This window comes from Echiichthys vipera (assembly GCF_963691815.1).
Source record: "Echiichthys vipera genome assembly, chromosome: 9".
Classification (NCBI taxonomy): domain Eukaryota; kingdom Metazoa; phylum Chordata; class Actinopteri; order Perciformes; family Trachinidae; genus Echiichthys; species Echiichthys vipera.
The window spans coordinates 25,944,771-25,972,583 of NC_139834.1; the positions used below are offsets into that span (position 1 = coordinate 25,944,771).

The following is a 27,813-nucleotide window of genomic DNA, read 5'->3' on the forward strand; positions in this document are numbered from 1 at the left end:
CTCCTGCCTTGCTCCTGGACCCTCCATCGACTGCACTCTCTCCCCAGAGTAATGTGTTCACGTTGTGGTGGTAGAGGGCAAAGAGACTCTCCTTGCACTCAATGGGAGATTGACTGATTTAAAAGGAGCAATCAGATGTGAAACTTTCCGAAGTTTTCTTCTCCTGTTGAGATATTCAGCCGCATGGATGTAGTCATGTGTGTGTGTGAATCACTTTGCATTGTCCCGTCTCAGAGCCGAGATGAAGCAGTGGAGTGGTTATTGATCCAGGCCGACGGGACCTGGTGTTCATGTTAGTGAACTAATGAGCATCTGTGCACACCTGGGTAGGAATGTAAATGGGGTTAACTGAGTGTGAGGAGAGAAACCAAGCAGGCTTTAGTTCTCAGGACCAGTGCTGGGAAGAAGAAGTAAAGACTTAACTGTATGTGACATTTTTCAGTCTATTGCTATTCCACTGTCAGAAAATGACCATGTCTTGTTATGTTGAAGCATTTTTAACGTGTGATTGATATCAACGCAAATCCAAGTTGGTGGGGTGACAAACAAAGTGACTGCTTCATTGTAATACCCCGTGGTTCTTCAGCTTTTAACATCAGTGTATGGTTTGCATCAGCAGTAACTTAAAGTTTTGTAAGCGTCTGTAAAACAGCCATCACTGAACCATGAGAGTAACATAAATGAGATCAGTGATTACAGCGCAAACATTTGAAACATTTCAGGTTTAATCATTCAATTTCAAAGGAAAAATAAAGATTATATTTAAAGTTTAAAGGAGCAGTCAGTGTGTAGGATTAAGCGTCACGTGTGAAAGGCCCTCTCTAGAGAGGGTTTGTTTCGTCTGTTCTAGGCTATCGTAGAGGCATGGAGGTGCAACATAGTGTGCTCCGTGCGTTCCCTTCATAAACATGAAGAGCTCATTCTCAGCTCATGAAAACACGATTCTTAGTTTCAAGAATAAAAATATAATTATGAATCTGATATTCCATACCCCCCTTAGTCCTACTGTAATATTATTAGCCTTTCATTTTAGGTACTGAAAGAGCAGTTTTGAAGAATATTTAATATTTTATTTTAATCCTTAAAAACTTTCCCATCCTCCTATAAAAACTGCAACCTTATCGTCAGTGGAAGCATGGGACTACATCACATCCGACTGCATCCTGGTGGCTGTAATGCATTCATTTTGAGGAACACAAATTTGTATACAAAACATTTCACAGTGACTTGCCTTCACACCCAGGAGCTAACAGTCCGCCCGACCTTTTGTTTGTCGCAGTGGAGCGGTGTGTCCTGACACAATATCCTGTTTATAGTTGAATCACACAAGCAAGATGCCATTAAAGTGCTGTTTGTCAGTGGATTGAATAGGTCAGTTTCATAGTGTTTATCAGAATCACTTGACAGGGGATGCTCACCGTGTGACTTATTCTCTCTGGCAACAATGTGCGTGCTACTTTGTTTATTGTCTACTCTAATTGCATTAACTTCACTCCAGCTTTGTGAGGAATGTAGGGACAAGCCAATATACCTTTGTTTCCCCCTCAAATGTGTTTGTCTCACTCTTAGATCTTACAATTTTCTACACAATTAGAGCACACAATTAGAACACACACAGACACACACACACAATCACACAAACAGAGCAAGAGAGCCCACTTGCAGTTATAATGCTTACCAGAAAAGGAAGAGAATCAATCCAAGTTATTTTCAGCTACGATTTGCACTGAGTAGATGTGACTACTCTCTGCTCCTCCTGCAGATGAATTTTGTTATTTCCCAGTGAGCCTTATCAACGTAGCTTAAATTAGGTTGTAGTCGTGTCTAACAGGTATGGCGAGGCTGAAATGGGCACCCAGACTTTGTTTTTTTATCTGATTGCAAATGTCCCCTTGTGTATGTGTGTGTGTGTGTGGGGGGGGGGGGTTGTGTGTGTGTGTGTGTGTGTGCGTGTGCGTGCGTGTGTGTGTGTGTGTGTGTGCATGTGCGCGTGTGTGTGTGTGTATGTGTTTGTGAGGAAAGAGAAAGAGACAACAGTTGATAAACACAAGTTTTAAAATTGTAATCCATTGGATGTTTTATATTTTTCAATTAAGTCTCAATCATTGGTTCCTCATCACTGTGACAATTCTGCATTTTCTAACAATAGATAATTTCTTGTTTCTTTTTGTGTTGATGAGTTTGCCACTGTTGTTGCTCTTGAAATGGCTGCAAATGTAACAGCTTTTATATCAGTTAGCGACGAGCGAACTCTTAACCACAGTTATTTACATGGCACTGTCGAGATGAGTGATAAAGCAGAGCGAATTATGAGGCGTCTCGGAGCGTTTCATGCATTCATGAGGAGTGATACTGTATGTCTTCGTACAGATGTGCCTTTGTTTGTGTTGAGGACCTACACCTACTGTAACCGACTCCTCAGCAGCTCTGAGCAGCATATTGTGCCCAGCGGCCATCACTCATTAGCACATGTTGATGGCAAAGGCCAAGTATGATTAGCCAAATGCTTCGCTGCACATCAGTGCTGATTTTGGCTCCCCACTACCACCGGCTCCCGTTAATCAGGAGCTAATGAAAGGAAACTTGTAGCATATGGGCCACTTTGTCCAAATGAGTCCTTGTACCTCTTTCTAGGGCCAGGATGACATTTTGAACGCATCGCTCCCTCATGGACGTTTCATCGGTTTCAACTGCAGCACACTTTCTGTTTTTTCATTTTGTTGATGCTTTGTGGGAATAAAAGTGTTTTTGCACATTGGATTTATTCAGCTTTAAAAACTATTATGCACATTAAAGTCTCCCGTTTGTTGCTCTCAGTGATGAAAGCATTTCATCAGTGAACCAAAGCTGCAGCGTAAATGTTTCCTTTAATGCTAAACCTGCTAACTGTGTCTAACGACTTTCATCCCACTGCAGTTTGATCCAGGAAACTCGACAATTTAAAAAAACATAGATGAATTATTTATAACCTGTGATCCTTTCCTTCACGAGGTAAACAAACAAGCAGTAAATAGCATCCCCACAACTAACGTCTTCTTTGTTGCATTCAGAGAGACACACCTCTTGGTACAAGCACTGACAGTTTTCCAATACGTAAAACTCACTTTTTCCCACAGGCTGTTAACGTGACAGGGAGGCCCCGAGGTTAAAGAGACTATCAATCAGCTTGTGTCTTTTCTTCTCATCTACCATCTATTTGAGCTTGTTTATATGGATTACACACCTGAAATAAAGTCAGTTGTAAGTAAGTTTTGACAGGGGGGGGTCATCATAGGAGGTTTGTCACATGCAGCCATGTGCAGCATCTTTATAAGGATAAAAAACATTTAGTGCCTCTCAGTTGTTGTTTATTCTTCATGATACTGACACTGAATATTCTTTTTTATCATTTTTAAATAGCTGTATACTTCTAGGCCTGTGATGATGTGATAAAATGATGGCTATCATAGTGTACGATCTGGCTCAGGTTAAACCCTATGTAAAACTTGAGACTGAATGGTATAGAAATGTCTTTAATCATCTAGTTTGACTGCCATTATGTAAAAAAAAAAATTAATTAACTTTTTCAAAATAGATTAATTTGGTGCTAAATTGGATGGATTGGTACTGGATGGCTGCAAAGACTCATGTACTTGCCAATACAGACACAAATACTATTACCAATACCAGTACCAGTACCAGCGTTTTGGGCAGTAGGCGTGGCACTTCTGATGCTGTTCTCACCATCAGAACAACTCTCTTTCAAAGCTGCAGTAATCAGTATTTTTCAGTAAGTGTCCCTGTGTTTTAATATTCGCTGGTGTTTAACTGCAGAATTAATTGTTTTTGTGAAATTGCGGGCTGTCCTTCCGGAGACCTTTACATCTCTGTCTGCGTTTGTCATAAATGCCACATCCAGACGATTTAATCTCGTCTTGCTTTCTCGCTGTCACTCAGCAGGATAAGAGGGTTCTGTGTAGGCATTTCAGCAACCCACTTGTGCTTTACTGCACCTTTCAAGCGTGAGATATCTGCCCCTGGAAAATGACAGCTATGGTTCAAAATGTTCTATTTTCGAACCTTGAGACCTTACAACATGGCAACATTTTAGTGTTTTGTCATCTGCCATTTAGACTTTTCTTAAACATTTATATTTTTCAGTGCAGCACTCAAAGACCCTGTTTTAAGGGGACGAAGCCCTTAAAAGTTTTTTCAGCCGACGTTTGGTTCCAGTTTGTCCAGGCAAACACCAGGCACCATGTACTCACACACCACGTCTCTGCTGCGAGTGTGGCCACCAGCAGACTGGACCGTGATGAGGGCTTTTCGTCGTTCATTTTCCATTCTCAAGGGTAAAACAGCAAAAGCGCGTAAAAGAGTGCAACAGCTGCAGTTCAATGGAGCTCTTTGAAGAATTACATCAAACACAGGGAATCATCTTCCAGCCATTGGCCTCAGTAGAGAAGTAAGTGTGTGTTTATATGTGTGTGTCTGTGTGTTGGAGAGGTGTGTAGGACTGTTAATCCTTTGGCCTTCCCTCAGTCCTTGCCTCCTGCTCCTCATCGCTTGGTTTAGATGTCTGGCTGCACATTCTCATCCATATTTAGTTCTTGGATCTTGGTCAGTATTGATCTAGCGTGTTAATCTTGTTTATTTTCTGTCCTTCCCATACTGCCTTTTTCTTGCTCCCATTCTGACCCTGTCCCTTATCTCACTTTTACACACTTCTCTCCACACCACCTCTCAACTTTAAGCCTTTCCTTGCTTGCCTGTGTCCCCGTCTTTGTTTAAACCCTCCCCACATATTCATATTCATTTATTTTTTGAAGCGCTCATGGTTGTTTTCTTCCTGCATTACACATGCACATATTTGCTTGTCAATCAAATTTTTGTCCTTATTATCTTTAATGCCAGGGGATTTTTTTTAGTGCCATCGACACAATTATTCTTCATATTTGTAGGCTCTATATAGTGCATCGACTTTCACACAGACATAACACACAAGGCAACAAAATGACATAAAGAGTGCATTAGTTCGCAGATAGGGAGTGGTTGTGAATACAGCAACATTTAGAACAGCAAGTTTGAAAGCTTTCATGTAATAGTTAAGTTGGATCAGCATTGAAATAATGTTAAGGAGAAGAAAAGAGTGAGATTAAAAGATCCATACTAATCTCCTGCCTGTACATCCTGTACATTTTCTAGCCACTTATAATGTTGTCATGGCAAACATGATGGGAAACTATTGCCTATTTACACATCATGCAGACTCAGAGTAACATTAGCATTCATTTGGGGTAGTGTTTCAGATTAATGGAAGTCCCATATTCACTCTCCGCACTCTTTTGGCTTCCACCAACTCCTGAAAAATGAGGCTCTCTAGTTGGCAAATTACCCACCTCACTTGCTTCACCAGCCGCTAACTTTGTGTTTGCTGTTTTGTGTTTTCAGTGTGATTTCATAAAAGAGGTAAGACTAAACCAGAATAGTTGCTCGCCATAAAACCCAACTAGTGAGTAAAGAGATGCTAGAACACTGCCGGAGGGGGAACTTCACTCATTTGACCAGTACAAGCAACCTCTTTCACTCTTCACATACAGTAATTTGACCTGTTGTAAAAATACTGATCAGTGCAGCTTTATGCATGGAACTGGAGTCAGGATGTATTAAGCCTCAGCCTAAAAATTTGCCTGATAACAGACAGAATTATCAGCTTAATACTCCGTTTCCATCATCAGGCCATTGATTGTCTGGAGTAAGAGGAGCGGAGAAAAACAACCTATGATGTAAGGCGATACTGAGACGGTTTGACATGGCTTTAGTCCTGCCCTGTGCTAATTGGCCAATCGTTAGTCCCGTCATGTCGCTTGTTGGATCGATTGCTTTTGCAACTGAGAAACCGCTGTTACATGTCACGATATCAGACAAAGCAGTCAAGTTAGTGGAGTGGACCGTTTCAAGGTCTGGATTTGGACAATATAAATAGTGGAAAAACTGTAAGAAACAAATAGCCTGGCTTTCATTTCTTCTTCTTCTTCTTCTTCTTCTTCTTCTTCTTCTTCTTCTTCTTCTTCTTCTTCTTCTTCTTCTTCTTCTTCTTCTTCTTCTTCTTCTTCTTCTTCCCCTCTTTCTTGGGGGATGGGAGTTCTTGATTAGAACACGCACACTGCCAAGTTCCCCCACATTTCATTATTGCATTTGATTAGCACCAACCCTCTGCTCCCTCCGTTATCACTACCAGCACAACAGGAAGCACCACACACTCACACAAACATTTGCACATGCATGCATATATATATATACACATACACACACACACACACGCACACACATATGCATACGTACATATCACAAACTCACTTGCAGACTTATCTGAACTCCATGGCTGCCTGCTGACACTCACTGACACGTGTGAAAACACACCTCCACACACACACACACCCATCCTTGCTATTGCTCGGGCCGTGGCAGCAGGGCATCAGGTAAAGCCAGCGTGGCGCTGACAGCTCCCTGTCTCTAATGAAGCATTAATAAACTGCGGTAGCACGAAACAGTCGATCAGAGAGAAGCAGAGCTCCACACCTGCCTGGTTGCCTGGCTGTCTGCTAGCTGCCAGGGGGAGAGATGAGAGGGGAGAGGATCACTGTAATCCCCCACCTTCCAAAACCCCTCTGCCCCACTTTTCAGGGAGACATCACCCCGTTACCTGCTCTCCAGTATCCTGCTGAGGGTTCTGTACTTCTCAGTTTTCCTGAATGTGATGTCAAACTAATACTTAATAGAAAAAGACCTTGCATAATTAAACTACCATACTCCACCATTAACACTCTAGCAGCTCTGCACCAGAATATACAGCTGGAAGTGCAAGTGCATTTTTATGCATGCAGGAAAAATAGAGAGAGATGCAGTAGTTGAAAAATTCTCAACACACTTGGTTTAATATTCCTTCATATCTGCAACTCATATAGAGTTGAGGTGAAGATGTGTTTCCAGGAATAGCCACAGTCCATGAATTCACAATTAGGCACACAGGTAGTCCAGTCACAGTACGTTTCCGACTGGCAGACAATGCCAGCACTCTGATTCAAATGAAACAAACCTGCTGAGAGTAGATATTCCAGGAGGTGCGTCCATTCAATTGCTGCATGCCTGCGATTAGAAGAATTGGGGCAATTTTTCAGTTGAAAAGAGCCAATCAACTCCAGGTCCAGCTGTGATTAACTGACAGGAATGGGTCCAAAATAGGTGGATTTGAGAAAAGGTAGTATCTGAAATGTAAATGAAGCAATATTTGGTCTATTCGAACCAAGATGTAAAACAGAATATTCCTTTAATTGGGCCACAGCATGTTGGCTGTTCTTTGGGGTGTCCTCCCCTTCCCTCCTTGTAAGCTAGAGATGTCATCTGTGTTTGTGCTGGAATGTCATTGCTTCAGTGTCACTTTGTGTCTTTATCTCTCTGTCTATCTGCATCCTTCTCTGCCTTTTTTTTTCTCATTATCCTTGCAGTCTAAACCTCGCTGAGCTTTACTCCAGCGAGGGAGACTGATCTAATTGGCAGCAAGGATCATTCTAATTTAGCAAAGCCCTTTTCTGCTTGCCCCTCCTTTTTATTCGCCACCTTTCACATGATAATAATGAGAAAATATAAGTGAGAACTCCCTGAAGTTTGCTGTGGTGGGCGTTTTTTTTCCTTTACTTCACGTGGGCTTGTTACACCGATCACATTCACCCAGGCAATTTGCCTGCTTGTCTGAGTCGGGGAAGGGAGGCTTGTCTGCCCCATCGAGGCTGCGCTTCGTATCCAAATCGGCCCCTGTTAGCATTCAAATCAGGAGCCCCCACCCTCTCCTTCCTATTCTACCTAGCTCTTGTGCTCCTTACTATTACTCCCACCTTTCTCTGCTGGCCAGACGCCCGCTTCGCTCGGAGGAAGAGAGAGAAAGCTCGGGCTATTATTTAATGAGATCAAGAAGTGCAAGGAGGATGCTGTTTACTGTCACAAAGCAAACAGGGGCCCCTCTCCGCAGGTGAAGAGGATCGCTGGGCTTCTTCCTCATCTTCCTCCTCTTCCTCTGTAGCTGTGACTGCCGCCCCTGCTTTAACAACCAGCATTTTACAGAAATCGCGAGCGCTCTGACAGGGCGCTTCTTCTTGTCAGGACATATACCTCCTCCTCCCATTCCCAACAGCAGGTGCACCAAAACAATATGGCTGAAGGTTATTTGTTACTAGTACTGTATGCTAAATAATAAGTACTATTTTGCGAGTGCACATCGTGTGGTGATTTTACTTCTTGTGTAATTGTTTCTGTTGTTTTCTAACATGACCTTACCTGCATTGACAGATACAAAGGTCATTACTGCCCCACTGTTTTCCGCAGGCTATCAGAGTCTCATTGTTCATGTGATTAGCCTGAAATTGGAGGCCGATGACTTGTGATTTCAGTCAAGTAATTTCCCATCAGTCTCCTCGAGTTAGAGCTGTAATTTAGTGACTCATTTCGAAGTTACTTTTGAGGCGTCTTTGTCATAAATTAAGTGTAGAGTCAGTCCCTTCTGCAGTATAGCACAAATATAAAATGGGGGAGGGGGGTGTTCGTTACGAGTCTCACACAACAAACCTCAAAAGGACTTGACAGGAGTGAGCAGAAAAATAAATTGGGGGGCTGGAAAATGTGTCCTGAAGATGAGGAGAGCGAGGTGGGGGGGATATTCTTTGATCAAGAGCACTCCTGTCTCCTTTCACATCCATAATATATCTCCGCATACATTCTAGTCTCTTTTTAACAAGGCAGTCCCATTCCATTCTGAAGGAGAAAGAAAAAAGACAAACCCTGAAACTCTACGCACTTTATTGGGGTGAAAGAAAACGACAAAATTGCACAGAAAATATTTTGTGATTCAATATACCCCCTTCCCCCCCTTTAAATTAAATCTGTTTATGTCTGTTGTAACAAAAGAGGGGATAATATCAGACATGGATAAATATTATCTCTTAATACCTCTCTCCCCTTTTCCCTCTCTCTCTCATCTCATTTGTGGAAAGGTAAATATTCAGAGGGATGCTTTTCAGCTGTAGCGATTAAAGCACGCTTGAGCATAGCAATGGAAAATGTGTTGTGAATGCAAAGCTCCTAAATCTATTCGTGCTGCGCTGCAAAAATGAAACGCAACTTCTTTGCATGAGTAGAAAGCGGTGGCAGTGCGTCCATACCCAGTGGTGTCAAGTAGTTCTTCAAACCCAGAATAACTGCGCTGGGCTTCCAAAAGTGCCCCAGCAGCCACTTAAATAAGGTGTCCTGTCATCCATGTTGCACTCCAGTGTACAGTATCAGTGAGTGTCCTGGAGTACAGCTAGTTGACAGGTGTATTCTTCAGTGTGTTCGGTATTCTGCTTTTGACTAAACCTTGTTTTCATGTGTGTCCCCGCCTGCAGCTCTGAAGGATCCCTGCACTGATGTGGCCTGCAGCTACGGCAGCACCTGTGTCCAGTCGTCAGATGGTTTGTCAGCTAAATGCATGTGCCCCCTGGGTTGCGAGGGCAAGCGCGAGCAGACAGTGTGCGGCAGCGATGGAAAGGACTACCGCAACGAGTGTGAGCTCCATCAGCACGCCTGCAAGAACCAGAGGAACATTCGAGTACAATACCAGGGGCCCTGCGGTGAGCTCTCTCCTCATGTTTACTGCAGTTTCTTTTAAATGATTAATTCATTTAGTCTATTTGGTGTCCAGCAAGAAGATGAAAAGTGCCCATCACAATTTTCTCCTCAAATGTGTTCAAATGATACAGTGCTTCCCCGGGGCTTTTTCTGTGCCGGAGTTTTATTTTGTACCGCCAGAAGACAGGTGTTCGACTTTAGACACAAACACAGTTGGAGACGTCGAATTACATTCTCTTAATAAAAGGCTTCAGGACTTCTTGCCTCTCCTTCTCTGCACTCCTGCCCTTTTGCTCTGCCTCTCTCCTCTCTTTCGGGTCCTCTTTCCCACCTGTCCTACCTGTCCTGTCTAATATTGGATTAGATGAAGTACTTGATTTAGCAACCTACAATAATAAAAATAAACAACTCCTCCTTGGAATTTTATCGAATTTTAACTCTTACTAAATATCTCAAACTAAAGCTCTTTCTTTACCTAAGGCCCACCAATCAGTTGTCACAATACAAAAAAGTTTAGTTTAACTTATCCAAACATTACAGAAAACATAGCTTGGTAAAAAGGCATCATCTAGGTAACGGAAAATTTAATCTGATATTTGCTTAGGACATCTCTACCCCGGAACCACCTCCGATATGTCTCATGCTACGAGCAAGCTAGCTAGCTAGCTAACATTAGCCATCAGCCAGCTAGCTGCACCTATGCTGGATGGATCTGTTGTTAGTTGTTGCTTAACGTTAGCTGACGAAGTAATTTGCAAACAGCAAGATGATGTCAGTCATTTTACCAGCCAGATCATCCCCGGGAGTCAGGATGAAATATTTTGACATGATCCAAGAAAGACTGTATTTTGCTATGTTAGCTATCTTGCATTTAAGCAAGCAAGCTAACATTAGCCAGCTATAACCACAGTATCACATCATATTTCACATGTCAGTGCCAATAAAAGAAATTATATTAAGTATGTTTTTTTTTAACCCAGTATCAATCTATTAAAATACTTTGTCTTTATTTAGCTTTTTAACCCGTAGCTTCTGCACCTCCTTAAAGGGATGGTTTGGGTGTTTTGAAGTGCAGTTGTAAGAGGTACTTGATGAATATATTTTGGCCACCTAAAAGAAAAAAGCACACCTAACAAGACATATCCATTTCAGTTTAAATGCACACTATATATCACACCACCTTGCTCTCAGACAGCGCTTTTTCTTCCACTGAAGATTCCCCTCTCTCTTTTAGCTGTTCAGTCTCCCTCTTTAAAAGTTCTTCTGTATACTCCGTCTCATAAAGGGATCCTCTCGTCTTCACAGTGAAAGGCATTTTGTCGTCCATGTCATAATCCCTCATGTTTATTTTGTTGTAATTGTTTATTCCATAAACCGCGGCGAGTTTGACTACAGCTGGTCTGCGGCGTAGGAATGCATTGAGAAAATGGTGTGCTGTCTGATAGCAAGGTAAAAAGGTGAACATATAAATATAGCGTATACTTAAACTGGTTTAGATTTTCTTTCAAAGGACAGCTTTTTTTTAAAGGTGAAGAAAAAGTACGTTTTGCTGCAGCTGCTGTCCCTGTCCACAGCCGCGACCGTGTCTGTAGTCATGTCTGACTCACTGACTATAGATATGGACCACAGACAGCCCCATTTTAAAAAAACTATCCTTTTAAAACCACTGTGTAGCACCAGCATAGACAAATAAGCCTTATACACCATGGTTTTGAATCAATATTCAGAGTAGCGCTTGTATTGTGATTATGCACTTCTTCTATCTTTATAAAGTAATTGTCGATGTTACTAGGGGATCCATATTTAGTTGGATCTGGCTTTGCATAGTGAGCTTATTGCATTCAGGGATATTTTTATAGCAGCATGCCTGTGCATGTGATAACTTAAAATTAGCAGAAAACTTCATTTGTGATTCTGAAATCAGCTCATTTGTTGAGTTTTTGCTTGATAAATATCTTGGTGACAAACAAGAAAGCTCTACTTTTCTTTCGTCTGTACATTCTCCTCTCCTCTCCTTTCAGCTCTCCACTCTTGCTTTTGTTGTTTCTCCTTTACATAGCCCACTTACCTACCTTTGCTAATTCTCATTTTTCATTCAGGTTGCTTTGCTTCACGCTGGTACTCCTGCGGTGCAAATTGTTGTTTTCTCTAAGTAGATCTTCAGAGCTGTCGTTTTTCGTGAGGCCCAGCTTCTTTGCTCGTCCTTGTTATCATCAGGCGATACTTGTTTATTCCCAAGGCGCTCAACTTTGAGGTTTTTTGTTTGTTTGTTTTGAGCCAGACGGAGGAAAAGAAAAGCAGACACAAGCTCTGTTTCTCGGCAGCGGGAGCCTCTGGGAGGCAGAGCAGGGTGGTGGGGAAAGAGAGATGGATGTGCAAGTCCGCCGGTGGAAGGTTGGTCAAATAAATCCAGCCTGAGTTGGCCAAAGTGACCCGAGTTGCCCCACCCTCCCTGGAGAGTGGGGACCAGTCGGCCCTGATGGTCCCCCTAAATCTCCCTACAGCCATTTCATCTAAAGCCTTGGCTATATCAACTTGCTAACCCCAGCCAGAGAAATGCGGTTGATTTATCCACACCGCTAGTTTTTGCAGCGAACAGGCCATGCTTTCTGTAATTACCCTACTTGCTCAGCTAGAGGAAAGCATGGATCCTGGAAGCTGTTCTTCTCAGTTAATGGGAGGTAATGGTCTTTCTCTCAGATAATGGTCTGGCTGGCGGCTGAGGCTCTGCGTTATGTAGAAACACTGCATGCATTACTATAAAAACCACTGTTTGCCTGGTGCTAGTCCCTGCAAGCCTTTGCGTTTTGCTGAGGGTAAACAATATGAGGCCTGTCCAGAGCTGGCTGTGGTCACTCCGCGTCCCAGCCTCCTGCAGCCAAAGCGCTCTGTCCCTTTTTATGTCCCCGCATTGTCGCTCTTTGTATCCCTGCCAGAGGTCTTTGGAAGGCCTTCTTCTCTCTTTCTCATTCTCTTTCTCTTGCTCTCCACTCCTTCCCTGATGATAGGGTGTCTCATCCTTGGTGTGTTTTGAATGACTCGCCGGCAGCTTGGCAGTGATTTGATATGTCACGGTGCTACATAAATCCTTTGTCTTCCCACATGCTGAAAGCGTGGCGGGCAGGATAAAGCCCCGGCTCCTCTTCCAAGGAGTCACACCCCAGTCCCACACATCCACAAACCAATTCCATTATGATCACGGACTGATACAGCCGAGCGTGCCAGACCGGCGCTCCCCTGGAAGGAGGGAGGTGCCAGGGAACAAATCAAACAGCCCGTCTCTTCATCCATTTCCTTGTCTCTACTTCACATCCAAGGTCCCAGTCGGAGCTACTCTCAGCTGCTGGGCCACTGATAATATCTGTGGAGCCACAGTGATGGAGGATCATGTCTCCCCTTCCCTTTCTTAGTCTTCTCTTTCTTTTCTCTTCTGTTCTCTTCTCTCTGAATTGAATAGACGAACAACAGTTAATGTATTCAGCCTATACTGAGATAATTGTTTGGTCTGAAAGAAAAAAAAACATTACAGGTTTATCATTGTTTATTGCAATTTAAAAACGGGCTAAAGCGCTAACAGCAACATGACTTTGAAATTATTTAAGCAGTTGCCAGTTTTGAGGCAATTAAGCCAGGACACATCATATACTGTTTTATTAATGTGTTTTTTCTTTCCACAGAGGACAAAAAGATGGACGGAGATATTTTTGATTAAGGCTTTCTTGTTTAATCCCACAGGGTCCAATTAACATAAACATATTTTTAAATGGTGTTTCACAAATAAAATTGTCCTGCATACTGGGCTGTGCTTCAGTAAATACTCATGAAAGGTGTTGTCTCCACAGACCCGTGTAAAGACAATGAGAACAGTCTGAACACGATGTGCCGGGTGGAGGCTCTCACCCGCAAGCCCATCTTCTCCGCCCTGCCTGAGTCGTGCCCTCCGGGTAATGAGCCTCTGTGTGCCAGCGACGGTCAAACTTACCCCAGCGAGTGCGCCATGGAAGCAACGGGCATGCAGAAAGGCATCAAGCTCAGGAGGATCCACGCAGGACGATGCAGACGGCTGGGTAAGGGCAGTTAGGAAGGGTTTCATGTCTCATGGATGAGTATCAGTTGAGGTCTTGTCAAAAAGCAAATCAGCTGCTACATTCTACAACTGTTTACAATCAGAAACTCTTTCTCTATCATAAAGCAGTGGGAGTTTGTCTTTGATGCGACTTGCAAATAATAATAAAAGACACATTATACACAAGGGATTTAACAGTATGGTAAAAATAGCTATTTGAGGGGCTGAAGAGAGACCTTCTAGCTTGTGAAATATAAAAGGAAGTAGGGGAAAAGTCACACACTCTACTCCAATGCAGGCTTTTTATTTGTAATATTAGTCACCTCATTGATGGTGTCAAGATTTTTTCTTGTTTTTTTCCTGACTTCCCCTTGTTGCCATGGTTTTTTTGTGTTGTGGACACTAGATCAACCAGTTCAATACTTAACCTTGCATCTCAACAACAGATAGGTGCACACCTCGTCATGATCCTAAATTTAATTTGCTGTGACCCACCCCACCAAGGACTGGTAGCCCAATGAATGTTCTATTTTTAAAAGGCTTTATATGTAGAATATGTAACATAGGGGTGCCACAAATTTGATTGGACCTTCGATTTTAAGGTCATGATTTGATTTGATTTTCAGTTTAAACTTTAAACTAAAATGGGAGCATTGCCTATCCTGCTTTTGAATTTGATAATTGAAATGAAAAGCTCATTTGTCAATATACTATTTAGAATTGAAATAGTGAAAACCCAAATATAATGACACAGGAGACTTTACGGTGGTTCTGAAACCTTCAAAGTCTAGTGTCTGCCTGCCTTCGCTCCAACAGTGTATTCAATTCTCCAAATCTGGCTGAACAGAAATAGTCTGGACGGGTTTTAAAGGGTTGAATGAACCATGAAACATCCGTATCATCATTGTCTTTTATGCAAGCATTCACATAGTAGTTCACCTGAACAGGTGTAAGAGAGCCAGCATTAACGTCTTACTGGGTAATTGTGTTCCACTACATAGGATAAAGATAACTGACTGTATCCATGCTAGCAGTAGCCTTCTCTAGCCTGATAAGAGCCTCCAGGGCTGTTATCTGTGCTATTAGAACAGGGGGTTTAAGCTTTAGTCAACAAAGAGCTGTCAGCTCTTACTGTACATCTGATAACCATCGGAGGAAATCCAATTTTCCCGCTGTGTTGTCAGCGGGGGCCTTGCAAAGCCACAGCTGTGCTAGTTTATGCCGGAGATGTGCAGAGACCCCCACCCATGTACTGAGACCACTGAAAACACCAAAGACAAGAATAGATCCCTGCATGGTGCCCTTTGGTACAGTCAAAAACGAAGGCTGATACACACTTCTTCTACACACCCCAGTTCTCTTGTCCGCTTGGCTTGACAGGCTGATTGAGGAGTGTGGCGGTAAAAATTGCACAAATCCCTGTCTGAGTTTGTGTTTGCGTGTCAGTATGTGTGTGCAAATGTACATGTGCATGTATCTATGTGTGTGTGTGTGTGTGTGTGTGTGTGTGTGTGTGTGTCTGTGTCTGTGTCTGTGTCTGTGTGTCTGTGTGTCTGTGTGTCTGTCCTTTTCCCTGTTCTCTGCTGTGCCATTTTCAAATGAAAGAATAATTCAATTTGAAACAGAGATCCGTGAAATCATATCCCTAAGCAAATTACAAATTGGTATCTAATGAAAATGGCCATTTCGACTTGTAACCATGACATTGCACATCCTTGTAGCCCTCTCACTCAGATACAGCGGCGATGTAATTAAGTGTGGCATGACAGGCTTTTAAAGAAAGAAGAAGAAGGAATTGAATTGCTGTAGAAATGTGATCTGCTGATCAGGAATGAAATACATTTGCAGCCTCGTGAGCGCCTCCAGGACCGAGGCCTGCTTCAGATTGCAGTTTCTCACATTACCAGTGTTTCTTTTTCTCTTCTTAATTTCCGCCATAGATTTCTGCTTAGTGAGTCAAAATGTAATGAATGAAATAGTTTAGACTTTAACTTGACCCTAAAATAGAATTATCGAGTTTGAGTTCCCCAATTTCATTAAAGTTATTAGGGGAACTTTTATCATTAAAGTTAGATGAGCGCACAGCAAACCTGATCTTCAGTCAGTTTTCATGGGTTGAGAACATGTATTAACGGCAGACAGTCACAGTCTTATTCATTTAAAAAAATTTTTGCCATGGCTATTATTGCAATTCAATCAGGACCACTTTATATAAAGAAAACTTTTATTTCCATTTGAAGTGAGATATTGGGACTTTGTGGCCTGCCTGAACTAACTGCTTAATTAACACAATAAAGGTTAGGGCACATGTTGGGAAAAAAAATACTTTTCTGGATTCAAAATAATGGTGTGAAAATAAAAATGTACGATGCCCCCGATGCAGGCCCGAAGCCTAAATGGGTCGGTCAAAAATGAATTTGTTCTGTGTACTACAAGTGTCACTGGAGTTTTGATCTATTCGGTCTCCCCCTCTCCATGCACCTGTGCAGTAGGTGATGTTTTGCCAGGAAACACCACTCTACTTCTATAGAAATAGCATCACCCTCTACCAAAAAACGACTGTATTTTAATACGATCTAATATTTTTCACTTTGTCACAATCCAATCTCAGAACAATCATTTCTGCCAAAATGACAACAGATGAACTACTCTTTTTCAGGCAAGGATGATATAATAAACACTCAAAATAAAGAGAAAGTAATAAAAACTTTTCAAAAGCGCCTCTTATGTATGACCATCATCTTTGCATCAGTTCACCTACAGTCTGAAGGCATTGCCTTTAATTAGTCCGATCTCACATTAGTTATTTGACCTCTTAAGTACATTGATTTGGTTTTTTTTCCACCGCTGTGAAGAGCTCCTACTTATTCTATTAATGCTCAATTAACTAAAATATCATTTTTGTAATCGAGAAAACAATTTCATGTATTTCTGAACTCCAGAAATACGCGATATCCATTACCCCACACTTTACATAAAAATATCTGTTTGCTGCCCTATTAATGTGACGAATATCAAGCACAGTACCTTTAACCTGCTGAAAGCTTTTACACGTGCTACCAGTGGCATCAGTCCATCCTAACATGTAATTACTGTTTGGATGGAAACGGATGGACCCGCAGTGTCGCACAGCAGGACGTATGATCAGTTCAACCTTTCTTTCTTTTTTTAATAAAGCTTACATTGTTGTTTTTTTACACTTGTTGAGTTCTCTTCTTGTCCTTTCCTCTATGGTGATCAGACTTTTATAAACATGTCGGTTGGAAAGCACTCTAAAAAGACTTACCAGTGTTAATACAGATTGCTGACAAATAAAAAAAATAAAGACCCGAAGAACTGGAGTGGAGAAATATAACAAATGCACTTCCACTACTGAAGGGTTTGTCTGTAATTAGACTTAGGTTGACTCTACATAGATACTCCACAAATCCCGTATTCATTCCTTTCCTTCCATCTCCTTCTTTCAGAGGACTGTACAGAGGAGTGTCTTTTCAACGCTGTGTGTCTCGTGGAACAGCTGAATGCCCGCTGCTCCTGCGATCCCATCGAGTGTGACGGCACCTACAAGCCTGTGTGCGGCAAGGACGGCCACACCTACAATAACGACTGTGCTCGACGCAAGGCGGAGTGTCTGAGCAAGACCCTCATCTCCATCAAGCACCCGGGGCCCTGTGGTGAGTGGAGCTGGAGCAGCTTTGAAGGACTAATGCTGTTTCCTCTCAATCCTTCTCCCTCTGCTTTATTTTAATGTATGTAGAGTATATCCAATGTGTGTTTCCTTCTCCATCTTCTAGGCTAAATGTATGTACGTCTCCTGAAAAGTGTTTGAAATGCTCTGTGATGCTCTGTGAGGGGGCGGGTGGGGTAACTCAAACCGTCAGGAAGTGTGTGCCTTCCTTATAAAAACCGTGCCTTCACTTCTCCACTCGTTCACTACCCATTCGTCTCCTCATCCCTGTCACGCTTCATCCCTCCATCTCCAACACACATCCCAAATGAAACGCCGCCTTCATGTTTCATTCATCCGCTCTCTGTCTTCTCCTCCTTCTACTAGAGCCACTCTTCCACCTTGTGGCTTTTGTCCTTTTTTCTCTCTTCTGTCTTTGTCTCTTTGTCTTGTGTGTTGCTTGTTCTTGTATAAAAAAAAGCTATTCTTTCTTGTTTCAGTGCGTCAGTCAGTCTGTCTGTCTGTCTTTGTCCGTGTGGTCGTCTTCCTGGCTGTCTGGCTGCAGGTGGAAAGTGGGGTCACCCGGTGGGCGACCTCATCAGGTGGAATCTGAGGGGTGAAGCCCTTCCCCGCGCTCCGAAAGGACCTAACAGGAGGGGTCTTGTACAGCTGTCTTTTTCCTCTCACTGCTTCGGTCTCTTTGTGTCGTTAATGTCTTTTCCCTCTGTTTACCGTCCTGCAAAGATGTGAACCGTGAGGTTGGAGAAGTCTTCCTCTCTCCCTGCTCTCTGGGCTTTATTTCCTTTCTAAAAGCTTCTCCTGCTCCTACCTGCCTATCTACTGCTCACCTCCAACTCTGCATGCAGTAGTGCACGCCAGCCCCTAACCTCACTCCCTTCCTTTCTCCCGTCATCTCATAAAAGCTGCAACTGCCAGATGAATGCATAAAGCTCTGCTTCTTCACTATTTTGGTAAAGCTTCGCTGGGGTCAGAGTATGGTCGAATCCTTTGGAATCCCTTATATCTGATCCTTTAGATTAAGTTAGAAAAAAAATTCACCATAACTTGGAGCACCTTGGTAGCTGAGTGGTTACAGCACAAGCCACAATATCGCACAATAACATTTAGAACCACTTGTTCTAAATGTTATTGTGCTGCTCAAGCTTGAACAGATTCATTTGACAGAAATAGCAGGTGTCAGATTTTGTCACAACATCATAGTGAGTTCCTATCCTCACCTATGGTCATGAAAGCTGGGTCACGACTGAAAGAACAAGGTCGTGGTTACAAGCGGCTGAAATGGGTTTTTTCTCAGGAGGGTGGCTGGAGTCTCCCTTAGAGATAGGGTGAGAGGTTCAGCCATCCGTGAGGAACTTTTTTTGCGTTACAAAGGAGCCAGTTGAGGTGGTTCTGGCATCTAGTAAGAATGCCCCCTGGGTGCCTACCCAGGGAGGTGTTCACGGCACGTCCAGCTGGGAGGAGGCCTTGGGGAAGACCCAGGACCAGGTGGAGAGATTATATCTCCACACTGGCCTGGGAACACCTCGGGATCCCCCAGTTAGAGCTGGTTAATGTGGCCCGGGAAAGGGAAGTTTGGGGTCCCCTGCTAAAGCTGCTGCCCCCGCGACCCGACCCTGGATAAGCGGTTGAAGATGCGATGAGAAGATGAGATGAGATCATAAATTGTCCTCGATCCACTTTGCACTCGGCACTGGCACTCTTGTATTCGGATTATGGCTTAGTTTAAGGGACCTTTCTTCTCATATACTTACACATAGATTTTTTTTTTTTGACTTGTCGAAAGTACTATTTCCAAAGAATTTTAAAGAAAATGGACGAAAGAGCAGTCCTGTAAAGGAAAGTTGTGTGCTGGATTTATAACACAAGACAAAATGAGAGCATCGTTGTGAAACAGAATGGTACACAATAATTGTTCCGCCTCAATTATCTTGTTTTCATAATCGTTGGAAGCACAAATTGTATTGAAAATCCAATCTGTCTAATTAACCAGCCTTACCTCCCGCCGGAATGGAACAATGATCAGTACAGTATGCAACATCACATTCTTTAAGGATATGTTGAAAAGAAAAGTAGGAAAGCAGGTTCCGCAAAGTAAATAACCATGGTATCAGCTTAAGGTGTTTACTGAGGGAGAGAGTCCATAAGGGCGCCCCAGATCTTATTGCAGGTTTTCTCCTGACATTTACAGGGACTAGAGGGCAAATCAAATCAACCTTAATTTATATTGCGCTTTTCATACAGAAAAGTAGCGCAAAGTGCCTCACAGAGATGTACAGAAAAAGAGAAACATCAAATAAAATCAGGAGAAGAAAGTTAAAAGAACCTGACCCTCCCACCCCCACAGTCATGCACAGAGACACACAAAATATGTATACGCTCATACACACATTCACACATACACACACACTCACACCTACACAAACACTAGCTGTCACTACAGAGACATGGCCGGGCAGCGAGACCTGAGGTATGATGCAGTATGATGACAGTTCACTTAGCCAGTGATGAGTTTTTCTGATTTCCAGTTTCTAAGAATCATTTTTTTCCCAGCCGTGCCGGCAAGGGACGTATCGACATCTCAAGCCAAATCCTGGGCTCACATACGGACTCTGAGATATTCGAAACAGTGGCTGTAATGATTTTCCAAAAGTCCTCCTGGTAAGAGCAACTCCAGAGCATATGAAACATTGCCCTCAGCTATTTTACACCTCAGGCACATGGCAGACATATTCCCGTCAATCTTGTATAGCCTATATGGAGTGAAATGGGTTCTGTGAAAGATATTGTGCTGCATTTGTCTACTTTTTGTGGCAACTATATAAGAGCATCCTAGCCCTGTCTGTCCTGGCCTTAATGTGTAGATTGCTTTAGTTTAGTTTAGTTGTACAGGAGGCTTGTTCGTAAAGTTAAAACAGAAAAAAGAGAATGTTTAGCAAGAGATCCTCCAGGAGAGATTTTTTTTGGAATAGATGTATAGAGTTATCTTGTGCCCAGTGTTTAAAGGGATTTTAAAAGATTGTTTCTTGGTAAATTACATTTGGAAGTGAGTCGTTGCTAGTTGTGAGTATATCGTTACTGTATATATGTAACTGTCTCCTGCCATCAACCCATTTCTTATCTGTTCTGTCAGCTATGGAATATGAAATGTTGGGTTTATCTCACAAGGGGGTCTTTCTCAGCACCGAGATATCTATTCCTATTATTGTATGGGATTCCTGCCAAGCACCAAAGTTGTTCAAGATTATAGGGTTCTTTGTGATTGAAGAGAGGTTTTTTTTCTTTGAGCCCAAGAAAGGAATCATTTTGAAAAGCCCTGGATGACTTTACGCATACAGTTTATTTGGCCTCTGGGGATTTTTGATTGGGATGCGAATGCCTCATCTTATGTGAATCTCCTGCTGGATTAGAAGCATTTTTTGTGGCTTCCCATCGTAACCCTATAAGCCCGCATGCACGATGAAACCGGAGCAAGCGGCCCTTTATGCTCTGTGTAACATTAGTCCAAACAGCAGACATTGTCGTGTTTTGTCGTCCCGAGCTTCTCTCCACGTTTTCATCGATGTTTTAACCGACGCCCATGAAACGAGACAGAGCCGTCCATTTCCCGGACGTTGGTGTGAAGCCGAATACCAAAGCCATCGCCAGTCTTCAGCATCAGGAGGCACCAGCATACATTAGCATTATCCGGCCATGTGAACTGTGCATACATTAAGTAATGGAAATGGCAGGGAGAGCTCTTATGTGTTTTGCTGCGTTTCTTGCATGCAGTGTCACAGCCCCTCCCCCATTTGTTTAGTTATTTCACTTTCTTTCTCTCTCTTCATCCTTCCTCCCTTTCCCCTGCGCATCACAGCCATCAGCGACTGGTAGTATGTTTCTTTAATGCATTTTTATTGACATTTGCATATTTTTCAAAACAGAGTGCCACATAACGCCACCCTCCCCCAGCACCACCACCACCACCTCCCCTCGATTCAGTTTTAATTAAACATCAAACGAGGCAAACGCATGTGTGCCCACAGAGACTGTTGGTTTAGTCACACAGATGATATGCATGCAAGAGGTGTGTGTGTGTTTGTGTGTGTGTGTGTTTGATTGTGTGTGTCCATGCACATGTTGGAACTGCCTTTCCTTCTGTCCTCCTTCTTTCTTTCCCTCGTGTCCTTTTGATGTCTCTTACCGCCAGTGTGTTAGTAGGACCAGTTAGGAGTCCAGATAGCTGTAATAGCACTGCCGAAAAGACTTCAGATACATAATATAATCTTGACAGACACTCAAGAGATGCAGTGTGTGTGTGTGTGTGTGTGTGTGTGTGTGTGTGTGTGTGTGTGTGTGTGTGTGTGTGTGTGTGTGTGTGTGTGTGTGTGTGTGTGTGTGTGTGTGTGTGTGTGTGTGTGTGTGTGTGTGTGTGTGTGTGTGTGTGTGTGTGTGTGTGTGTGTGTGTGCGCTCGCTCTTGTTGTCGGAGAACTATCAATAGCCCACACTGATCACGCAACAGGAACACGCACTGTATACAGCATGAGACATACTCTCTTTTGTGCTCGTGCACTTACAGTGACTGGCAGTGTCAAAAGACACCTGCACAATGGATGACATGTGATCGTGGTACTCTCACACACAGATTTGAGGCTTGAGACTAAGTCCTATACATCTGAAAAAAAGGAAGATTTTGATCTATTCAATTATAATGATTTGATAAATAACGATCTCTGTGCCCGATTCACTGGCTGAGTGGTGCGTTGGGGCAGGGTGATCGATCGCCCTGCCAGCTGTCAAACGGATGAAATTCTCCACTTCTGGCACCGTCGTAAATCTCTTTTCATGTGGGTGACAGCGCCCTAATGTCACCCCTCCCATGTCGGAGCTCGCCGCCGCAAAGAATGGTCATGCAAAGAACCCACATGTCTATAAAGTCCCGACGGCTGTCCTCCCTTGAACAGTTTGATTTATATTTAAAGCTCATCAATTTAGAGATTGAGACACTACATGGCATTTAGCTGATTAAGTTAGGTCCAGGCAGAGTCACAAATCTTCCAGACGTCTGAGAACACGTGAGCCTGTGAAGGATTTGCTGGAAGTGAATCAGAGCCGGCTGCCGGGAAAAGAAGGTGAATTGGTCTGCAGCCTTGGATCCTGAGATAGAAAATAAGAGATGTGTGTCATCACCAGGGAGGCAGACGAGATGACACAGCTGCTTATGCATTTTCATCGTGGTTGCTTTGATATTTTCATCTTCTACATCACCATTTAGCTTCTACCACGTGGTAGAAGCTAAATGGTGATGGAGAACAGCAACGTTGCTGTTCTCCAACGACACACGCGATTAAAACATAATTCAACATGGAAATACAAAAGAATCGGCCTTTATGCAGAGTCTTACTGAAAGCGAGGACTTACATTTACAATTGAGTCTTAACAATACGGATGGTTTCAATTATACGTTTCACAGCATGGGACACTTACGGAATATTTTAAGGCTTAAGTCCTGTTATTTCCTCTCCTTCCCATATGATGACAGCACAACAGGGTACCAGCACAAACTAAACAAAGGAAGTGTGCGTACAGCGTTGACTATTCTAGCAGATGTATATTTAGAGGACGAACAATGGGGATACATTGGCACCCCAACGTTTTCAAAGGCTTTTATTCTTTCTTGCTTTTTTCACTCTTTTTGGTTCCCATACTTGGTCAGTTTTTTTTAGTGCCACCATTAGTCCCAACAATGAACTCCAGTTTTAACATGTTAAACATTTGAATTCAGATAACTTTATACCTTGTGTTCACCATAAGGTATAGAAAGAAGACACCAGAATGCTTTACTGACCGCTCATCCACAGAACTACTGTAACGCTGTGACATGCTGAATGAATTTGACAGCAAAGACACAGACAGACCCAGACCAGACTTGTGCTTGTAGCACGCAAAAGCCTAAACGCAGCTTGCATCTTTCTTTTTTCGTATTGGTGCTAGGCAACCACCAATCTGATTGGACAATGGTGAAAAAAAACCCGCAAATGATGTTGGGCACTCTTCTGCTCTGAATTGAAGTGCTTTCAACTCGAGGCGCTCAGGGTGCTCCTGCAAAAACGTGATGCGGACAGAGTGGAAAAACATGAGGCGCTCAGCAACGCGAAAGCAGTGAGCAAAAAGTCTCACTCTCAGTGAAAACAGTTACAAAAAGCCGCCCCGGGCTGCTAAAAAGCGCTCTGTCTGATCGGGGCCAAAGTGAGCTCGTCTCTACAGTGCTTTCACCAGTAACGATCAAAATTGCTTAGTGGGTCCTCAACTCCTCATTGTACCTGTGTGTAATGTACTCTGCTTAATGTTCTTTTGCTCGGCCCCTAAACATACTGCCTGTAGCTTTATGAAAAGCTATTCCAAGCTGCAGTGTGGGTAATGCTGTGTTTAAAGGACATGGTTCAATCACTTTTAAAGAGTTGTCCCCACCCTTTGCGTGTCTGTGTGTGTGTGTGTGTGTGTGTGTGTGTGTGTGTGTGTGTGGGTGTGGGTGTGGGTGGGTGTGTGTGTGTGTGTGTGTGTGTGTGTGTGTGTGTGTGTGTGTGTGTGTGTGTGTGTGTGTGTGTGTGTGTGTGTGTGTGGGTGTGGGTGTGTGTGTGTGTGTGTGTGTGTGTGTGTGTGTGTGTGTGTGTGTGTGTGTGTGTGTGTCTGTGTGTGTGTGTGTGTGTGTGTGTGTGTGAGTGAGTGTAATGGATAGCAGTGTCCTCAGATAAGGCTCATTTATGCTCAACGTTAGATACAGACTGAGCTTCCTGTTCATATTCTGCCTTCATTCTGTCGTAACGGAGCAGTACACCGGAAACCGAAAGAGCAGTGTAGCCTATCTGGCTGTTAAATCTGATGTAACACCCTTTCAAAATACGATTACCGGATCAGTTAGACGTCTTTTACGTCGATAAAAAAGAGGTAAAATGACAATTACATTGTTTTTAAAAAACTCAGATGTGTTCACACAATGGGGAACACGGCACTGCGGCATTGTAGAAATACGAGGCTTGGACCGGCTTGACCTTGAAATCATATTTTGGAAGTTACGTCGTGTCTTAATTGCCGGATAGTTCAAGTGAGACACGATCATATGGCAATGTATTTCATAGATACAGAAGCGCTTTCTATATGTATGACATATTTAATGGCATCACTGACCGTTGCCGTCCACAGCGCTGAAACTTTTGACTCTGAGCTAAAAATAAGGATTTAATAAAGGTAGTGAGAAATAAAATAGAAATAAATGTATTCAATCAATACCATGGACTATATAAACTTTGTTTTCTCTTTTGTTTGTGGACCTACTTATATCGTTGCTTACTTCCTGCCCAGATGTATTTTCCTGCAGCCCTTTTAAGTGGAGCTACATAAGTGCATATCCAAAAATACTTTGATTCAGTGGAAACAGGAGTGTGAGTTGGCTCACCACAACTCCCCGGAGCCTGTTGATGTACCAGATATACACGTCTGGTATTAGAAGGATAGGAAGAGGGGAATTTTAAATTGTCAGTTAGGCTCTACATAAAATACAAATAAGCAGCTGTGTGGCTTTTGAGAGCGGAGACCAGCCTAATTCTGTAAAACCACTGAAACACACAGTTTGAGAGGAACACATTGGCAGGCAAACTATGAGTGGACAAATGAAAAAGCTAGTTCTGCGGACCAGAATTCTTTATTCACAGCTCTTTTGTCATTTTACATATACACAGCAGTGTGTGTGTGTGTGTGTGAGGGGGTGAGTGCATGATTGCAAATGCAGAAAAACTCATGGAAATGCGAGCGAGTTGCTTGAAATGTGTTGCCTGTTGCCTCCGGAGGTTAACACGGAATCACTCAGCGGCAGACACATTGTCATTGACAAAGAGCTCTGCAGAGCAGGAAAGAAAAAATCAGTCACCTTAGGAGTCAGGGCTCTGTGCGGAATATTTTATCATTTGCATGTTTATTTGATTAGCATCTCTGCCGGCTGCAGTGATTAGACTCACAAACAGTCATGGAGTTTGAGTATGTAAGTCAGCCTGAGATCACCGGTGCTGTTTTTCCTAATCAAGTTAATTAGAGGAAGTGCCATGGGAGCCTGACTGACAGCAGCCAGGGACCACCGGTCCACTTATTGCAGCCTGCAGGCTGTCATCGTGCAGAAATTGTGGAGAAATGTGGGTCAACGGGATGCCAGAAGTGACTTGAGGCACTGTGTGTGTTACACGCCGTTAGGCTGTGATCAACTGCACGCTTCTTCCAATTTCTACATTTTTCATTTAATTTCCTGTTCCTTCGGAGCCGTCATGCTGTAGTCCCTGACTTGATTGGAGATGCAATAAATGTTGAGGGTAATTGCTCCATTTTCACTTCTGTTTCTCTTACATTAATCTGAGATACTTCCTGTGGCGCACACATCCCGATGATTGTTTGGATTATACTGTGTTTAGATGTCATCTCACCACAGATAGATACATGTCACAGGATGAGGGATCCCAGCTTGTCTTTCTTCTTTCCCCACACTGTTTTCGCTCGTCTCCATTTTGAAGAGCAGCACGTTCTCGGTTGTAAATGCACAAAAGAGCCTTGGATTCACCCCCTGCCTGTGATAAGTGTTCAGTGGTAGACAGACACAGCCCGCGGGTATGCCTTTTGCTGTATGCTAATATAGCTTTCTCTCTGCACCTCCCTTTCCCTCAACTAATATGATACATAAATGTGTATAATGCGAGGGAGGCTAAGGGAGGCGGTTCAAGGTCCCGCAGGTGAAGAAACACAGAAGGCGGGGCTTGCCTCGGATTGGCTGTGCCCAATTGAAGCCCTGTGTTGTGATGATATTCTCACTGCCAGTTGGCTACTGCAAGCATCACCTGGATTACACTGATTCACTGCCCTGCATAATACAAGGAGCGATTTGGAATTGCGCACAGACCCAAGGGGGAAAAAGTCCAATTAACATATGTATGAGCTGAGCGAAGGGGGGTGCTCTCACCAAAATAATCTCCCAGCTTTCCCATGACATGTTACTGGAGTTTAACCATGTATGTCTGCTCACTACAGCAACCACACAATCACAGCCAGCTTCCTGCCAGGGCTGGCTGTGCCATCACTGTGACCTAACAAGGGGTTGTTAAGCTGTAGGAGTTCCACTGTGTCCTCGCCCCTTTACCAGTCAGATAACACCACTAAATGGGCAGTAATGATGCCTCAGACGGACAGGTAAGCAGGTATCAAGACATCAGAGGAACGTGGGTGGCTAGCGCCTCTTCTGGGGCTCTAAGCTGAAGTAATCCCCTCCGTGCTCTGAAGCCGGTCAGTGCCGTTGAAATGCCACACTAATTAAAATAGAAAATGGAAAAGTTACACAGCAGCTGGCAGGAGAGGACACAGACTGAGGTGACACCAGTCCTCAACTGGGCGCCATGGTACAGAAACATAGCTGAGTGCACGCTAGCAGAGCAGAATCCTTTATGAGAAGGAATTATTCATGCTTTTTTATACTGTTTCTCCTGACTTGTCCCCAGTGCCACAGCAGACCACTCACTGCACCTGCCCAGCCACTAAAAACAATGCCTTGGCTAACTGTGCAAAAGTGTTTGGCACTCCCATTCAACCGTCAAGCTAATTTTTACGGAGAATTATCTTGCTTTAAAGCCACAGACTTTGGCTTATTCTGGACCTGCCTGACAGGAACACTGATGCATGCATGAAGAAGATGTTTTTAAGTGTTTGGGAGAAGACCAGGGAGAGAAGAAGAGCTGGAACAGGCTTGTGAACACGCTCCCACAAGCCTTAGTTGTGACAGGCTGCCATTTCAAAGCCTCTGCCTGCATCCAAGAGAGAGGAAAAGACAGCTTTTTAACTGTGTCAGAAGATTTTTACACTTGGGGAGTTTTGTCTTGTTTTTTTCCCCTTTTCTTTCTTACACCCTCTCCAGTTAATAAACCAGGCAGAAATTTAGCCCCCCAGAGGAAAAGGATGATAAAAAATTAGTTTTGGAGGGAAATTTTCTTTCATCTATTCCTATGGGTGTGAAACAAAGAGAATGGGAGACTAAGGCGTTATCGGAAGCTGCAGTTGGGTTTTAGGAGTCTGTCCTTGGGAAGTGGGCTGGTGAACTTTTATGGAGGCCAAGGTTGTACGGCAAAGCTCAGATCACAGGCTTACGGCTGTTACACACACACACATGCACACATAAGCAGACACGCGCAGAGTTGAAAAGAGATCACGGGGAGTCAATTGTTTTTGAAGCCGTACCAAATGAAGCAGCGTTGAATAACTTGCATATTAATGTGGCACCTCCAAACTCTTTTTCAAACAGCAGCTTGGCATCAAAACACAGAAATCTATAGTTAAGCTTCCAAAATGGCAGTGTCTATGTCTGGGTTGTGTTACTCATTTACAGCCAAAACTTAGTAGGAAAATCAGCAGGAG

At 43.2% G+C, this 27,813-nt stretch overlaps 1 protein-coding gene across 8 annotated transcripts in view; it reads left to right on the plus strand.

Annotated features, from left to right (window-relative positions):
• agrn (agrin) overlaps positions 1 to 27,813 on the plus strand; it is a 256,975-nt gene that overhangs the window by 160,054 nt on the left and 69,108 nt on the right. For all 8 annotated transcript variants that reach the window (XM_083920018.1, XM_083920020.1, XM_083920024.1 and 5 more), the window contains 3 exons: positions 9,417 to 9,641; positions 13,482 to 13,706; positions 17,173 to 17,379. In XM_083920018.1, the coding sequence (XP_083776144.1) occupies positions 9,417 to 9,641; positions 13,482 to 13,706; positions 17,173 to 17,379 (657 nt within the window). The remainder of the gene's footprint in view (positions 1 to 9,416; positions 9,642 to 13,481; positions 13,707 to 17,172; positions 17,380 to 27,813) is intronic.